The 13,496-nt window shown below is 55.6% G+C and overlaps 1 protein-coding gene across 1 annotated transcript; it reads right to left on the bottom strand.

The window, feature by feature from the left end:
• Window positions 1–1,828: 1,828 nt before the first annotated feature.
• On the bottom strand, window positions 1,829–10,096 carry LOC119109634 (vesicular inhibitory amino acid transporter-like). Its single transcript, XM_037233343.1, is given in 4 exon segments — window positions 1,829–3,428; window positions 3,430–3,687; window positions 7,122–7,247; window positions 9,875–10,096. Coding segments are annotated over 4 exon segments (1,311 nt in total). The 5' UTR covers window positions 10,004–10,096; the 3' UTR covers window positions 1,829–2,630.
• Window positions 10,097–13,496: the final 3,400 nt, after the last annotated feature.

Here is a 13,496-nt window from a genome sequence, read left to right as displayed (position 1 = left end):
AGTTGTGGCATCTTGGATTAGCACTCTTCTTCGTTGCACCGCGATAAATCTGATCACGGTGGCTGTGAGTCACTTGATGAAATGCTGCAACATGCATGACATGGGTCATGCATGGCACGCGTGAACATTTGGGATGGCTTCGTCTTCTTCACTGGATCATGGCAAAGTCAGATGCAATGGAAAAATTCATCTGTATGTGCACATGTACCCACACTTTTCATATTTCCGGGTGTGAACATTTGGCCATGTTAGAGTCGACCTTGACTTGTACAGATCGTTTTGCCTTTTCCAATTTCAAGTCCTCGTCAACAGTCAAGCACAGTCTTTACTGAGCGGACGAAATTGGAGCTCAAGAGGAGAATGCGACGTAATCTATGCTTGCTGGAGGGCGTCCTACTCCACTGCAGGCACGCTGGTCCCGAAGCTCGCAGCTCTAAGACGAGCCGGGCGTCCTCTTCTGGCCATCAAGGCGCTCTTAATTCACAGCTTGGCGTCCGGAATCCCCGGCCGTTATTGATGGCGGCAGTCACCCGCAGACCAATATCCGAGGCGCATTCATCTCATGCAGTCGACAAGCCGACTTCATCCGACCGTACAAGGCGCCCCAGCTATTCCGAATGATGAACAGTCCGTCGCCTGTGTGGAACACGGGTCAGCTGGCGAGCAAGCCTGAGTTTTCGGAGGAGAAACGACTTAGTTCAGTGCGGCACCAGAGATTCGACGTTTCCCTACCACTTGATGCCGCTCTTCTGCTCGTGTGGAACACGGGTCAGCTGGCGAGCAAGCCTGAGTTTTCGGAGGAGAAACGACTTAGTTCAGTGCGGCACCAGAGATTCGACGTTTCCCTACCACTTGATGCCGCTCTTCTGCTCGGGCGTCCGTCGTCCGCGGCCGTAAAAACACAAGCTCTTTTTCACTTTTATTTGGGTTTTCTGTTTGGCGCTGACCCACGTGACCGGCTCGTCTAGAGCGACTCTGAGACATACGCGCTGGGGAGGGCGGGCAGGGCCGACCGCTCTCCCTAGGGGCAGCGGTGGCCCCCTGCCGGCCTGGCCACGCGCCACCATCACTCCACGACACTGACCCCAACAGGATCGACTCGGCACGAGGGAAGACGGAGCATGCTGCGGTTGGGGTGGGCCGGACGGCGCTCAAGGGACCGATGGACAATGACGGTAGCGAAGCGGTGGATTGTCGGGCCCAAATACGGTTGACTGTCAAACCGGATATAAATTATCAGACTGCGGACGAAAGCTGTGTTGGAAGCTGTATCCAGACGACCATCGTGGTCTATCAATGTCCTTTAAAATGGGTGTGTGCATTGCACCTGCACGTTGCATGATTTTTTATAGCGAGAACCAACAGCACCGGGCTCTGTTCAGCATATAATGTGTTCAGGACTGTGGACAGCGGCAGCATTGCTGCGTTCATAACGCCAGGGGGCGTGCTGATCCGAAAGCTCATCAAACAACAGCTGATCACATCAGGCGGAAAGCGAACAGCCGCCAGCCGCCATACCAGCAGCGTGTAAACGTCACAGTCGCGTGAAACCGGGGACGCACGGCCGAGCCGGCGCGTCGCACACGCACGTCACGTGCGTGATAAGCCGGTGAGCGCGTCACAGTCAGCTGGGCGTCGGTCGGCCGGTGACCGCGGCCGCCGCGTCCGGGGCGCGGTCGGGCCGGGCAGGGGTATCGACGTCGCCGGCGGAGGATGTCGGCTGGCGGCCGGGAGCGCAGAGGCTGTATTGATCGGCGGGCGGCGGGCGGGCCGGCGGCGGGCACCAGCCTGCCGGCACGTCAGCCCGCCCGCCCGCCGGCCGGCCGGGCCCGGGCCGCGGCGCGGCGAGCGGCCACGCCTCTCCGGGAGGACGCTGCTCACCCACCGGCCACAGTCACGGCACGCCAACTGGGGCACCACAGGGAGGGGAGGAAAGGATGCTGCGATTCTGCAGTTCGTAATTCGAAATTCGATTGATTCGCATTAAAAAGATTAGGTCCAGCAAAATGAACACCAAAGCTCCATTGCTGTTATTTGAACTTTGTCCCATGTAACGCACTGCAAATAACCCACGACAAAGGCCGCAAAGAGCCGAACGATGCCCGCAGAAAAAATGGCACGTAGTTGTGATACCTCGCCCATCTTTCCATGTAAACGATATTATCAGATTTTCGGGTCTGGAATCGCCCGAGGAGTGCTTCAGCGCTTGGCCAGGCCCTGGTATTGATTCCAGCCGCCCGCCGTTCGCTCATCCTCCCGCACTAGCTCACCTTAGATATACAAAGTACACAACAGGACACCAAGCATTCTACACTGGACATCACAACATGGCACACCATCACATTCAACAGAGGGAAGACTTGCTTGCACTAGCTCGCAACGCTGGAAGCCGTAGTCCGGCGGCACTGCCACCAGCGCGTCGCGTCCGCGCTTAACACCTGCCGCCAGCGTGAATGTCGCTGGCCGACATGGAAGACTCGGTTTCCCAGTCTGGAAGACTCAGTGTGGAAGACTCGATTACTCAACGTGGAAGACTCCGTTGCCCACCGTAGATGACTCGGTTTCTTGTCGCGGAGTATAACTTCACGTGCAGTCGTGAAGAACTCACCTGCGCCGGGTGGCGCGACCGCTCAGAAAGGCAGCCCAATACGATAGGCCTCGACCAGGGCGCGTCCTGACGTGTAGATGCCGCACAGTCCAAACAGGCAGCCGAGGAAGATCACGAACATGTCGTAGCCCCGGGTGAACCAGGAGAGGACGTCCCACTTGAGCTTCAGATGGAAGTAGCAGGGCCAGATAAAGCTGAGCATGACTCCAGTAATGCTGCCGATGAACCCCATCAGGATGGCGAAGTGTGGGATGATGGCGGCCATGATGATGGTGAAGACCACCACCAGTACGCGGAAGGCTAAGCCAAAGGTGCGTAGCTCACCATCCAGGGCCCAGATCGACGGCATCACAGTGTAGGGCCGACCCTTGAAGTAGGTTCTCTCCAACAGCTCGCAAGCGGCGTAGTACGGCAGCGGGTATGACAGCAGCGCCTTGACCACCAGGAAGAAGTTAATGAGCTGCTTGAAGCTCTGTGATGGCAGGTTGTTGGTGATGACCTCTTGAGTGGCGCCCTGCCAGGTCAGAAAGCCAATGTAGCCGAACAAGGACTTGAACGCGGCGGCGGCGATGTGTGACCAGTTGAGCATGCACTCGAACCTGCCAGGGTCGCGCATGTTGCCCTCCAGCGACGGCAGGAATATCTGCGACGTGTACGAGAACACGATGATGCCCAGTCCGATCGGGAAGTGCAGGAAGTCGATGCGAAACTTCACCTGGGACCAGCCCCACTCGCCGGCCCAGGAGAGGCAGTAGCCGAAGATGAAGATATTGATGACCAGGTGCGCCATCGTGCACCAGAAGCTGAGTGTGCTGACGTGGGTGCAGGTTCTTCAGGAAGCCGCATGGGATGAGCAGCATTCCGCACAGCATCATCCACGAGCGCGTGTCGATCTGACCTTGCGGGAACATGCCGATCAGGAGGTCACCGCACAGCACCACGTACAGAATGCAGGTCATGAGCAGCTCGATCAGCTGCGCCACGTTGACGATGCGTGCGCCCCAGCGCGGTCCGAAGCACATCTTGGCGATGCTGACGTAGCTGTCCCGCACGCGCACCAGCTGACCGTCGGGCGTCTCCTGCGGCGGCGCACAGCCCAGAACACAGGTCACGTCTGAGTGTGTGATCCAGAACACGAGGGTCAGGTCTGGGTACGTCATTCAGAACACATGGGCCACGCCTGAGTGTGACCGAGAACATAATGACTACCTCTGAGTATGTGATCCCCAACGTCCCAACGCATGGGTCGCGTCTGAGCGTGTGATCCAGAGCATAATGGTTACCTCTGAGTATGTGATCCCCAACGCATGGGTCACGTCTGAGTGTGTGACCTGGAACATATGGGTTGTGTATGAATGTGTGTGATCCAAACCGTTTGGGTCACGTCTGAGTGTGTTATCCGGAACACATGGGTCACGTCTGAATGTGTGACCTAGAACACATTGTTCACGTCCGATTGTGTGATGATCCAGAACGCATGGGTGCTGTCTGGGCACGTGATGTGGATCACATGGGTCACGTCTGAGTAAAAAATGCAGAAGCATGGCTTACGTCAGACTGTGCAATTCATAACGCATGGGTCACGGCTCAGTGTGTGATACAGAACGCATTGGTTGCACTGAGTGTTCGATACAGAGCGCATGGATAGTAACTTGCGTTACTTTCGAGGAGCTACTGAGTGAGGAAAGTAGCTAACGGGAACGGGCGGGGATAGGGGTGGGAAGGCTCAACGGCCAATCCTTCTGAGTCAAGACGTTTGCATTACACACTGATCAACTACTAAATTTTACAGAAATTCGATCTTAATTGGCTGGAGTTTGGAGAAAATTGAAACCTGTACCTCTCCCTCCCTTGAGAAAATTCTGGACAAATGCCTGTCTGAGAGTGTGATGCAGAACGCAGGGCCACCTGTCAACGGCACCGCGAAGGGGCAGGTCACGCTTGAGTATGTAACGCAGGTGTGGTGTCAAGCGAGGGTCCGGCACAAAACCGTGGTTTACACATGGGTCGTTTGCGGGCTCAACGAAGGGCGCATTGATCACGTGTGAGTATCACACAAAACGTACCAGTGACGTGCGGGTTTGATGCATGACGTATGGTGCATAGGTGGGCACGGTTCGTTACTCTGCTGTTTGATTACGAGATAGAATTACCTTTCTAGTTGCAGAGCAACGGGCTCATGACTTTAAGTGTAAAGGACTGAGTAACTTGCGTTACTTTCGAGGTCCGTTATCCCTTGCATTTTAGTCCGTAACTCCGTTGCTCTGTTACTTTTGGCCTTAACGCGCAGATGTAGAGGAATAATGATACCGACAGAAGGAAAACGTCCTGCTTTTTTCGCGTGTCTCGAGCTTCCAGGTTCTGGAAGCCATTAAGCACGACTAACTGTGTTCCAAATGGTACAAATTTGAGCTGCAGGAGGGCGCTTTGTTTTTCGAGGAACGACCTTTGTAAGGCATTGCATGAGGAAGGAGACTGAACGTAGATGGTGCCCCTTTGTTTCGGAAGAGCACTCGCAAAACATAAAACAATAACAATGTCAGCGCACGCACGTGCATTAGACACGAATGACCAATGCCGGGTGGAAACGGAGGTTCGGAGGCTGCTGGCGCGCGACGGGCCACAAGGTTTGGCACCAACATCGGCAAAATGTTGCTTGGTGTTCCACGTAAGACTGGTCACGCCCAGGAGGTAGTGCTACCTGATCTGTGGCACCTGGATGTGTAGCAACACTGGCAGCGCCTCGCGCCGTTACCCGCCGTCACCGCTCCGCGCAGCACCCCGCCACCGCCACCTCAAACACTTTGGTCTGGGCCATATGTATGTCAGTGAGTCTGATCACAGAGCAAGGAATTGGACGAACCAAGAACTTGCCCTTTGATTGCATGTGAGTCATCTTCCATCCAGCGAATTGCCTCACGTAAATTATCTCCAAACTCCTGCGAATTTGGGTCGAAATCTGCGAAATCACTCAATCTTTACTGAAATCTTTTGGTTCAGGACAATATATATATATATATATATATATATATATATATATATATATATATATAGGTGTGTGTGTGTGTGTGTGTGTGTGTGTGTGTGTGTGTGTGTGTGTGTGTGTGTGTGTGTGTGTGTGTGTGTGTGTGTGTGTGTGTGTGTGTGTGTGTGTGTGTGTGTGTGTGTGTGTGTGTGTGTGTGTGTGTGTGTGTGTGTGTGTGTGTGTGTGTGTGTGTGTGTGTGTGTGTGTGTGTGTGTGTGTGTGTGTGTGTGTGTGTGTGTGACACAGAACGCAGAGCGCAAATAATCTTTAAAAATTTTGACGACAATGTTTGCAGGAATGGTGGGATGGAATAGAAATGAAAATTTCCAACACATGCCACTGCAATAACCTTTACCAACGGTGCAATGCAAGTTCAATATAAAATTTATGCTTTGGCATTTGTAAAAGCGTGTCTAAAATGTCACGTGACGTGCAACGCCGTGATACGCCCATCCGGCGGTCAGGCAGGCACTCTTAAGACCATTTGCCAATTAATCGTTTTTGACAAGTCGCAGACGATGCTTCTGGGGAGCGAGCCCCCGCCACTGCTCAGCAAACTGCATAATGAGATATCCGGCATTCCACCAACTGCGCTTCGTGGACAGCCTCCAAATGAGTATATGAGTCACGTGTAAAACGCACGCAAAATGTATGTTGCGCATTTAGGTAAGACGCAGAACGCTCATTAAAAAACGTCAAGTGTGGAGCTTGATTCAAATGAATGAGTGACGCATAGGATTACGAAACTCCAGCATAGGAGTTTGAGTTTGAGTCACGTGCAGGGGTTTGAGTAGCGACTCAGAAGGTACCCGCCACGCGAAGGTCTTACTCAAAGCTCTTGTGGGTGTGACACAGCAGATGGACCACGTTTGGGCGCGACCCAACATGAACGGCTCACGAATGAGTGCGACGCAATGTGGGTCACATATGGGTGGCCTAAACGTTGGGGTCATGTATGAGTGGCGATCGGGGGATGGCAGTCCCTTGTAAATGTCACGCAAAGTGTTCGTTACGTGTGAGTGCCACGCCGAGCGCAGGCACCAAGTGAGTGTGACACGCAGCGTCTGTGTTGCATGTGGTCGTGATGCCAGACGTGCGGGTTACGTGAGGGTGAGACTCAAAACGTATGTGTCACGTGTGAGCGTTATGCAGAACGCACTAGCCATTCTTGAGTGTGTCGCAGAGCTTACAGGCTACATGTGCGTGATGCAGCAGTTTTGCGTGCAAAACACTGCAGCTCAGCTGACCGATGTGGACATCCGATCACTGGCGTCGTGACAACCGGGGTTCGTTTCCAGAAGACAACGCTTAGCATGCGCATTCTGGGATGCAAGCTGGCAACTGTTCCAGAGTGGTCGTCATGATGTTGTATGGCAGTATCGCTTGATAAAGACTCCGACGAAAAAAAAATGTACTGGAAAACGGAAGTCCTGCATATGTTGCAACTCTTGGTAAGTTGCATCATGTAGCTCCGCCCCGTCCACATACCTCATACAGGCAATCCACCAGAATTTTCCCGGTGTAGCAGCAGATGTAAGCGACGCCAATCATGGCGACGATGGCCCAGTAACCTCCGTGGAGCACTGTGTACGGCAGCGAGACGATGAACATGCCCTGCAATAGGACGGGGCGCGTCACTAGCGGCCCATGCCACCGGACCAGCAGCCGTCTGCCCTGCTGGTCACTAACCGAGCGCGTCACTGGCGACCCATGCCACCGGACCAGCGCCCCGCTGGTCACTGACGAATGCATTGTAACAGCTGACGCCATTGGCGCCGGCACCCGCCACTCCTTAGAGGCTCGGAGCCCATGAAAGCTGCCTGCGGCGGGAATCGATCCCGGAGCTATCCACCGGTAGTCCGGCGCCGATTCAAGCTGAGGTGTTTGCTGGGTCACTGACTGCATGTCACTGCTGAGCCACAGCTCTGGTTAGATGGACAAGGAGTGTCGCTGTGCAGTCAGAGGACAGGCCAGGGTGAGCCGGTGTTGGGCCAAAGGACGGGACAGATAACGGCAATGACGGACCGGATAGGAGAGGGAGCTCCAGTGATACACCAGAGGACAGGAAAGGGAGTGCCAGTGACGGATAACAGGAGAAGACAGGGAGTATCAGTCACGGACCAGAGGGCGTGAGCAGGCCAGTGAATGACCAGAGGACAGGACAGAGAGCGTCGCTGACGGACCAGAGGACGGTACAGGGAGTGTCACTGACTGATCAGAGGACGACACAGGGGACGTCAGTGACTGGCCAGAGGACGACACAGGGAGCGTCAGTGACGGACCAGGGGACAGCACAGGGAGTGTCACTGACTGACCAGAGGGCAGTGCAGGGAGTGTCACTGACTGACCAGAGATAGTGCAGGAAGTGTCACTGACTATCCAGAGGGCAGTACAGGGTGTGTCACGGACTGACCAGAGGACAGCACAGGGAGCGTCTGTGACAGACAGGAGGAGAGAACAGGGAACATCAGTCGCCGGCCAGAGGGAAGGGCAGAGAGCATCAGTGATGGACCGGAGGACAGTGCAGGGAGCGTCACTGACAGACCGGAGGTCAGTACAGGGAGCGCCGGTGACTGACCAGATGACAGTACGGGGATCGTGACTGATTGGCCAGAGGACAGGTCAGGGAGCGTCTACGATGTACCAGACAGGAGAGGGAACATCTGTGACGGACCAGACAGGAGAGGAAGCGTCAGTGATAGACCAGACAGGGGAGGGAGCGTCAGTGATGGACCAGAAACCAAGGCAGAGTAGCGTCAGTGACAAACGGGAGGAAGCGGTGAAGAGCGTCACTCATTATCTGATGGGCCGATGCGTTGTTGTAGAGCGCTCCGCGTGATAACGCTTGTCAAACTGGCAGCATATTCAGATCCATATTCGGGCCGAGATCCGGGACTTTGACCTGCTACGATCCCGAAATAGGACATGCCCGGCTCAGCTCTTGTGCCCGCCGGGTGAGTCGGTCGATATCTATTTTTACGCGAGTTTTCCAGGGCATCAAAAAACGAGGGAATCCAACTGGAATGATGCGATGTTAGATCGGTTACAACACCGTTGTTCAGTGAGGGCAATGGGACCAGGGGGGAACGCGCGTAAAGGCCTTATTTTTATGTTCACTGGGATCGGAAAATCACGCTTCAGCTGTGTGCAGACTTTCAGGCAAATCAGAAGTCCATTGTCGGCCAGATATCGATCCGAATACGATTTTGAATATATTGCCAAAAGTGCCGAGCGTCACATACTGGTGCATGTATGCGGGGACCACCGTACCTCTATAAGGCGTCACCCGCCGGACATACCGGCTTATACGGCGACGACATATCGCCTCACACAGCAGCCGGCAAGTACAGCTTGCGGCAGATAGCTTCTGACCAAGCTCGAGGCTGCAGAAATGACTGACAGGGTCCAGGGGAGTACAGCCAAGACTTGTGCAGGAGAATGACAGCACGCTGGCATAAGCTGCACAAAATGTATCGCTGGCATCACAACTGGGCCCCAAAGAAAGACAAGACTCGTAAAAATTGGTGAAGGGCACGAGCCTCCAAATCATGAGTAAATCTTCATTCATGGCTGCTGTCGATCTTTCGCGCGAAGCATTTTCGCGTGTGAAATACGCATGCCACCTTTCCCGACTGTCCTCAAACCCCCGCGAGAGCAGGCCTGCCCGCACAGCACGTCAAGACGCAGTGGCAAGAGCGCCGCGAGCGCGCAAACGGCTTGCTATCTGCACCAGGAACCCACCACCTAGTGAAGCACACTCAGCTCAACGGATGATATCACGCAGTGCCCTTAGTCTAGAAATGCTCGCGAGACAACGTGTTGGGGCGTAATGATTCAACACGACCGGGCCGCATAGGCATCATTACATCATGCAAGCTGGCCCTCAGCGACCATTGCTCAGCACGCGGTCTTGTGCTGCACCGACTCAGCCGGACCGTTCGCCTTCCTGGGGCTGGAGCCAACCAGCGCGGGACACATACCCTCGACATCGCCGCGTCAGCTCCGGGGGTACCGGCAGTAACCCGAACTGCTTACGGCCAGGCGACGCTGGTGATGTGCCACGGTTTTGTTATTGGAAAGGAACGCGACACGCGCCATCGAGCACCCATTTCACGCAGCGCCAGCGAATACAAAGGTCATATCAGCGTTCAGGGGCCATGGCACAACCGGTGTTTGAACCTGGCCCTCCACGTGGAAGCCCAAGACGTTAGCTAGGTCGCCTTTACGCCCTTCCAACCCACCTGGATGGCGTTGGTGACGTTCCAGCCGGCCTGCCACTCGTCGATCTTGTCGCCCGACAGGCCTTCGCCGCTCGCCTCCTGGCCGCCGCCGGCCGCTCCGTTGACGTGGCCGCCATCTTTGCCAGCCATAGCGGCCAGCTCCGTGTCGCCAGGGCGGCGGCCATACTTGGCGAAGTGCAGGCTCTCATCGGCGCCGGCCAGGCACGAGTCCGGCAGCGCGGCGCGCACCCGCGCCCAGGCCGCCGCCACGTGCGGCCCCAAGTTGGGCAGCAGCGGCATGTCACAGCGGCGCGGCTAGGTGACCATGCTGCGGCGCCGCGCGGCCGGCCGTCGTGTGCAGGGCGCGGCCGCCCGCCGGCAGCGACGCACGCCGCGCGGCGCCGATCAATGGCGGCGCGACGCCGCCCCGGGGCCACTGGACGGGGCACTGGGGTCAGAGCGACGCCACCCCGGGCCCACTGGACGGGGGACGGGCGACGCCACCCTGGGCTCACTGGACGAGGGTCTGGGGTCAAAGCGACGCCGCCCCGGGCTCACTGGACGGGGGTCTGGGGTCAGAGCGACGCCACCCCGGGCTTACTGGATGGGATATTTCTTCCTCAAATTATGATAAAATGTATTGCTTTTAATCGTTTGCTTGACAGCATTCTGTGCTACAGATTTCGTTGCATTTTCGTAGCGCAAACCATAGCTGCCAGTGGCTGTGTTTCCCTGAACACAAAGTACGGACCAAACAGAATTTAGCCGGCATGCTTTCACTGGCCGGAACCCTTGGTTACCGGCCGGAATCTTCCGCGGCAGTCCATAATTTCACTGGCCGGAACCCTCGGTTACCGGCCGGAATCTTCCGCGGCAGTCCATAATTTCGCTGGCCGGAACCCTCGGCTACCGGCCGGAATCTTCCGCGGCAGTCCAAAAGTCGCGCACATCAACTTACACACTTTATTCCCGAAGCTGCACACGACCAACACACCTAAAGCTGCATACCATCGACCTTACCTGATTGTAACTTCGAATGATGATGAAATAATCGTTACATTGATTACTGCACTACGGCCTTGACCATCGACAACCAACGAAATTATAATGGCGTCCCCACAGGACATTCCGCCATGACAGAGGGAGAAAACGTAGTGGAGGCGTAACCATTTAGACTACCGCCAACTTACCTGTGCTGTTCACCCCATATCACAGCTTCGAAGTAAAAAGTGAGTGGGTCAAGCTGTGGCTGGATCGAATTTGCAGTGTAGTGATTGGCTGCTTAGGCCGTCACGTGACAGCGCCGCATTTTCCATGGATTTCAACCATGTTGAAGGCTAATTGCAGGCTGTAGTGGATGCTGACCCTGACGTAGCCGATGGATAACATGTCAAATAGAACGAAATGAGACGCACAGAGCCTCAATATCCGACTGAAAAGAATGTTAGGTTTTTATAGATTAATCGTGAAACTGCACTGTTGAGAATACAATTTCCATACCAACAACATTTTTCCGAACTTCAAAGCACAAAAATATGTATCATACAGGCAGTAGTCGTGCAGCCCAAAAGCGGCTTTCATGTCGACATCTCTATTCGTTCTGACCACGTCGTTGGTGCAGTCGCCTAGTTCTTGTGCCAAGCGTAGGTGGGCGGTTCTTGGGCAAGGTCGACTTTGGCAGGTTTTATCGGTTCCTACTCAAGCGATGAGGCCATCGGAGGGTGATTGTCCTGCTCCGGTAATAGCACTGCGTTAACGAGCGCCTGCGGCGGTGGGGTCGCGGAAATAGTCGGCCTTTAGACAGCATATTCGGCCTGTTGGTCCACCCCGAGGGCACGGCCTTGACCCTGGTCGCCGCCGAAGTAGTCCTCTGACCTCCGTGCCCGAGAAATCAGGGCTGCCCCGCTGTATGCACGCGCGCTGTGGCGGGGATTCCGACAGCAAGTGCGTAGTTAAGACTGCCTCGTAAGAATTGCGGAAATGGAACCTCTGCCTTGTACAGCGTACAATGTACACGGTCGGTGGTGATCATGACAATGTTTACTGCAGCATGCTGCACGAGGATGAGCCCGGCATTGATCACAAACTCTCCGAATCAGCTCCAACGAACGGATGTGGCGCCCCGGCACTACATCGACCATAGCATGCTTCCTTGGCTATTTCTTTGGCACTTGTCTCTGCTACCTTCAACATGTGACGTAACAGAACATCTACTACAGCTGGTGGTCACTGCCGACTGAACGCCATTCCGACGCATTTTTCACCCGGCAAGCAGTGGGGTGCGTTCCTGGCAAACTTCAAACCGCTGCTTGACAAGCATGCCCCAGAGCGGGGAGTCCAGATCTTCAGCCTGACCAGGCGCCCTGCGTCTATCGCGACCAGACGACTGACAGCACAGCGATGTGCCCTCCGCACTCCGGCGCGATGTACAGCCAACTGAACCGTCGGGAGTGTGCAGCCATACAAATCAACCGCTGCGAAGATGTGCAATGACGCGTCGGGTGGGCCATGTCCGGTGGAGTGCACCGCATTGTCCAAAGCGTCGTCGGTAGAATGGAACCATGGCCAACAGCGTTTTTTTTTCGTTTTTCAATACAACGGCCTCCCGATAGGTGTGAAAAATCGGTGTGATGCGTACTCATTGAGCGTTAGGGTCTGCAATTGAGAAAACGCTGGCTGCCTCCCTGCTGTTACCCATTGCATGTGAGTATCCATGGCTTTACCCAACGCGTGAAGTTCACTGCTGTGCTCTCGGGAGACAGCAGTCGATCAGAGGCACAATCTCACAGAGTTGATGAAGACGACTGTACCCTTACAGTTAGACACACACACGCAACATAACCTCGCTCACCGTTCGCTAGCCAATAGCAGCGTTTTACAGGGCCCTGATGCCCTTCACACGGTCGGTTGACCGACGGCTCGGGCAACGGGCCGCATGGCGCCAGGCGGCGATCCGGCGGCTGCCGGGACGTCCCGGCGGGCCAGCCGGGCAGGAACACGCCACATCCCCCTCCGCGGCGACCGAATCGATGACGTCGTCACAGCTGGAGACGGTCTGGTCGCCGCCCGCCAAGTTGACTGCGTCTGACGCCGCCCCCGGGGGCAGGTCGGCAAGGTGAAGGGGTCGACCGCTCCTGAGCTTCATCAGGGCCCTGCAGAGTCAGGAGAAGAAAACAACAATTTCTCCACCCAGAGAACTTTACCGCTGGGCGACTTGATGTAGTAGTCACGTCTGCGACTAACGCCGATGGCGGTTCCCACGCATCCCACAGCTTGTTGCGGGGATCTTGCATGCGAACCTCTGTACCGTCCCTCAGAGGTGGCAGAGTTTTGGCGGTCCAGCAGTAGTAGCTAAAACCTGTGCTCTTCAGTGCTGCTGCTTCGGAGCCGCAGTCAGCTGCGCTGCCACTCATGAGAGAATAAGCGGCGACCGGCAGGAACATGGGAACAGAAGGGATGGTCGTAAACGACCTGAGCTGGGAGCGACCATCAGCCCGGGCGTGTTCCGAAGTTCCAGAAGGCCTTCATAATAAGCATCGGTGTTGAGTTCTCCGCTATGGCACGTCGTCTGGATGAGCGCGTTGACGGCCAGGACTCCAGCGTGCCCATGTGACTGTGCGTGTCGGGGCGTTGATTGTTTCAG

Source organism: Pollicipes pollicipes, unplaced genomic scaffold, assembly GCF_011947565.3.
Source record: "Pollicipes pollicipes isolate AB1234 unplaced genomic scaffold, Ppol_2.1 Scaffold_7231;HRSCAF=8579_pilon_pilon_pilon, whole genome shotgun sequence".
NCBI classification, from domain to species: Eukaryota; Metazoa; Arthropoda; class Thecostraca; order Pollicipedomorpha; family Pollicipedidae; genus Pollicipes; species Pollicipes pollicipes.
Note: the sequence above shows the minus strand (reverse complement) of the source record. Positions and strands in the feature narration are given on the sequence as shown.